We start from the raw sequence: 4,703 nt of genomic DNA on the forward strand, positions 1-4,703 counted from the left end.
GAGTTGACTCATTGGAAAAGACTCTGATGCTGTGGGAGGGATTGGGGGCAGGAGGAGAAGGGGACGACAGAGGATGAGATGGCTGGATGGCATCACTGACTCGATGGACGTGAGTCTGAGTGAACTCCGGGAGTTGGTGATGGACAGGGAGGCCTGGCGTACTGCGATTCATGGGGTTGCAAAGAGTCGGACACAACTGAGCGACTGAACTGAACTGAACTGTCTTTCTTCAAATTGGTTTGCCTAAGACTCAAACCTTGAACTGATAATAGATCAACAAACCAGTATGTCTTACTCATGGAAATATTCTCTTAAGCTGTGTTAAGGAAACGTATTTGCTTGGAAATCTGCCTTTCTTCAAGATTCATGTCAGTTGCTTCATGACTGGGGATGACTCACTTTGTGTCAGTGCTATCTCAAATGCATGTTGTGGGAGAGGGGCCTGGTGCAGCTCTCTCAGTTTTGAGGTGTTCCTTTATCTGATTAGCAAGTTGCTAACAGGTACAAAGCACCTTGCTCAAAGCTAGCAAGGGAGCACTGATACTGTCCCCTTCTGATGTTTATGTCAGAAGCTTTCTCTGTCTATTTTATACTTCAGTAAAGCTTTGCTACACAAAAGCTCTGAGTGATCAAGCCTTGTCTCTGGCCCTGGATCGAATCCCTCTCTTCCAAAAGACACGAATCCTGGTGTCGTTCACAGCTCGTAGCAGCAACCTTTTATTAGGATTTGAAACATAAGATTTTTTGTGTTGCGAGCAAGCAGGTATAGCTCTCTGACCTAGAACCTAAGGACACAGGTAGACAAACCAGAGGAAGACTGCATTTTGTAATCAGATTCTAGAGGTACATGTCAAATATTTTAGCAGCAGATTTTTTGCCCCAGAGGATATGTTGAATGTAGCTTTTCAAACATATTATTGTGTACTTTTTCTGTTTGAAATACTTGCACTTGTTACCTAAATTTGAAGAAGATGACAATAGGTGATTTCTAGTCCATGAGAAGTAATCTCTGGAGAGGGCAGTAGCTCTTGCCTTTGGATCAGAGGTTTTGGAGATCTGCCATGGGGGCACACCTCTGGAACCTCTGGTTATATGTGTGCATCTCATTCATGAGTTCACCTCCAAAGCTGACCTGCCTGTGTGATTATTTGGAACTTTAAAGGCCATTGATTGGTGTCCCTGGCAGACTGAAGTCCTCGCTGTTGGAGGAGGAATGAAGGATGGACGCTTACACATCCTGGACATAAGTACTGGGCAGAGCATCCAAACCCCAAGCACAGACTCACAGGTAAATGTCTTTCCTGGAGTTCACCTTCATTCTGATCTTCTAGAATCTTGTGAAACTAATATACAATAGAGCATAGGACCCAGACACACCTCTCTTTAGCTGCTGAGTCTATAGGAGTTTCAGCTCCTAAGAGTTTCCTTTTGTAAAACCCTTTTCACCTGTGAGTTGCAAGTTAATTTAACTTGTGTATCTTTTTTTTTTTCCATTTTCTTTCTCAGCTCTGCTTTAACTGTGAAAATTGGGAACAGTCTGGCTGGACAGTGATCATGCTGTTGTTGTTCAGTCGCTAAGTTGTATCCGACTCTGCAACTCCATGGACCACAGCACACCAGACTTCCCTGTCCATCACTAACTCCCTGAGTTTCCTCAAACTCATGTCCTTTGAGTTGATCATGCCATCCAACCATCTCATCCTCTGTCATCCCCTTCTCCTCCTGCCTCAGTCTTTCCCAGCATCAGGGTCTTTTCTAATGAGTCAGTTCTTTGTATCAGGTGGCCAAAGTAATGGAGCTTCAGCTTCAGCATCAGTCCTTCTAATGAATATTCAGGGTTGATTTCCTTTAGGATTGACTGGTTTAATCTCCTTGCAGTCCAAGGGTCTCTTAAAAGTCTTCTCCAGCACCACAATTCGAAAACATCAATTCTTCGATGTTCAGTCTTCTTTATGGTCAACTGTCACATCCACACATGACTACTGGATAAACCATAGGTTTGACTATATGGACCTTTGTCGGCAAAGTGATGTCTCTGCTTTTTAACACACTGTCTTGTTTTGTCATAGCTTTACTTCCAAGGAGAAAGTGTCTTTTCATTTAATGGCTTCAGTCACTGGCTGCAGTAACTTTGGAGCTCAAGAAAATAAAATAATCGTAGTCCACTTCAATTCATAGGTTCATCGTGCCTAAGTCTCTTTGTACATTTAGTTTTTTGTTGCTTTGGGATAAACTTACCTGGAACTAACGTAATTCCTCTAATAGCCTAACCCTATATGTAGACTGGAAGTAGATGTGGACAGAACATACTGCCTAAACTTAGTTTAAAATGCATTCAATGAATCAGAAATTGCCATAATTCTTTATTTTGGGGATCATTATTACAGATTTGTTCCCTAACCTGGCTACCTAAGACAAAGGAGATTGCAACTGGCCAAGGTTCTCCCAAGAATGATGTGACTATGTGGACCTGTCCTGGTCTGGCCAGGTCACGTGGATTTTTTGGTAAGTATATAGGTAGGTAAAATGACATGTACCTATTGCAAGGTGAGCTGTTATTGGCGGAAAAAGCCATGAATGGAAGATTTTCTTCTTCTGGTTCTTTGAAGTATATATTTTATTAGGGGGGAAAACCCTACTTACCACATCTCAGGGATAGATGAGTGTTTCTGAATTTGACTAAGATTGTTCATCACTTACAATGGTCATTTTTTTTTTTGCATACGTGTAGGGATAATGAAGTGATAATTGTGGGAAGTTTTCAAACTGTGTTTCTGAACTCTGGAGTTAGCATTGTAACTCATTTTACCCTATTTGGAAGAAGAACCAGCAGTGCTAAAATGTGTGGAAGATAAGAAAATATGCAAAGGGTGAGACATTATTCATGCGGGGAGACCATTCCAGAGCATGAGATTCTGGGGGAGCCTCTGCCCTTTCAAGACAGACTGATGTTGTTTCCTGGTGTGGTTCTGTAAACACTTACTGGCTACTTCTTGAGAGCAAGACCCCATGATGGAGAACAAGACTCGGGCCTTGTTCTCAAGAGTCTTAAACTATCTTTGTGTGCAATCTGAAATATTAAGGGGGGCTGAGGAAAATAGAAGTGTTGGTTATTGAAGGAACAGGGCACTGACATCCAGTCTCTTGTAGACCTCTGATTATATATTCTGTCTTCTTCCTCTTGCCACTCATTTTCTGATCATCCCTGAAATGTATTTATTCAACATTTATTTATTAATATTAAGCATCTATTATGTACCAGGCAATTTTGATGGTGCTGGGCATACACAGGTGAACCAGACAGACAATATCCTTGCCCTCATGGAGCCTATACTTCTGTGGGAGAAGATAGACAAAAGTCAAATATATACGATATTAGGTGGTGATGATGCCATGACTCTTTGGAGATTCTGAGAATGTTATTTGGCAGTGACAAAACACCTCAACAGAGAGTCTTCCTGCTTCTGCTGCTCAGCCTGGCTGGAGCTCTGGTTAGCCTCAAAATAACTTTCTGTCCTTCAGCTGTTATACTGTGTGACTTGGTGAATAAAAATACAGACAGCTCTTGACAGAGCCACTTCAGTGCCAGAATGGGTATAGGAGAAGCGTGAGGTGGTCTTTGGCATATAGTGATTACAAGTAACCAGACCTTTTTAGTTTAAGGAAACATATTAAATCAAGCCTTAAAACTTAGGTGGGAGTACTGATAGATAACTTTTGCATGAATTTGCTGATGCTCAGAATAAAGGTATTAGTGCTTTTATTATTTTTTCATTTATCTGGTCATAATAAGTTATACTTTTTAGTTTTAATGATTTGTGAATTTTTTTTATATTAGACAGCAGAGAGTATATTTAACCCTTCCTCCTTCCTGCAAAATGTTTTTGGTTAGAGAAGATGCAGTTAATTTTGAACTTTTAGACACTAATTTTCATCTCTAACTCAGTAGTTTCTTCTATGTACAATATTTCCCCAAAGTATTTAGCAGGAAGATTGTTTTACAAATGCACATCATATGGTCAGATAAATTTGGAAATTCTGAGTTAAATAAGAACAGTTTTTCTTTCTTAATTATGTCTCAAAGCCTTTGATACATTATGTGTGTTGGGAATCTCCAAGAGGAATCATTTGGTGTTTCCAAGCCAGGCTTCAGCAGTATGTGAACCGTGAACTTCCAGATGTTCAAGCTGGTTTTAGAAAAGGCAGAGGAACCAGAGATCAAATTGCCAACATCCACTGGATCATGGAAAAAGCAAGAGAGCTCCAGAAAAACATCTATTTCTGCTTTATTGACTATGCCAAAGCCTTTGACTGTGTGGATCACAATAAACTGTGGAAGATTCTTCAAGAAGTGGGAATACCAGACCACCTGACCTGCCTCTTGAGAAACCTATATGCAGGTCAGGAAGCAACAGTTAAAACTGGACATGGAACAACAGACTGGTTCCAAATAGGAAAAGGAGTACGTCAAGGCTGTATATTGTCACCCTGCTTATTTAACTTCTATGCAGAGTACATCATGAGAAACGCTGGGCTGGAGGAAGCACAAGCTGGAATCAAGATTGCCGGGAGAAATATCAATAACCTCAGATATGCAGATGACACCACCCTTATGGCAGAAAGTGAAGAGGAACTCAAAAGCCTCTTGATGAAAGTAAAAGAGGAGAGTGAAAAAGTTGGCTTAAAGCTCAACATTCAGAAAA

General features: G+C 40.8%; 1 protein-coding gene across 1 annotated transcript in view; it reads left to right on the forward strand.

The window, feature by feature from the left end:
- The window catches only part of CDC20B (cell division cycle 20B), a 64,906-nt gene that overhangs the window by 55,245 nt on the left and 4,958 nt on the right, over nucleotides 1-4,703 (forward strand). Inside the window, exons 10-11 of the mRNA XM_010857158.1 lie at nucleotides 1,163-1,288; nucleotides 2,388-2,505. Of these exons, the coding sequence (XP_010855460.1) occupies nucleotides 1,163-1,288; nucleotides 2,388-2,505 (244 nt within the window). The remainder of the gene's footprint in view (nucleotides 1-1,162; nucleotides 1,289-2,387; nucleotides 2,506-4,703) is intronic.

The sequence above is a fragment of the Bison bison genome, unplaced genomic scaffold (assembly GCF_000754665.1).
Source record: "Bison bison bison isolate TAMUID 2011002044 unplaced genomic scaffold, Bison_UMD1.0 scf7180017864378, whole genome shotgun sequence".
Taxonomy (NCBI): Eukaryota; Metazoa; Chordata; class Mammalia; order Artiodactyla; family Bovidae; genus Bison; species Bison bison.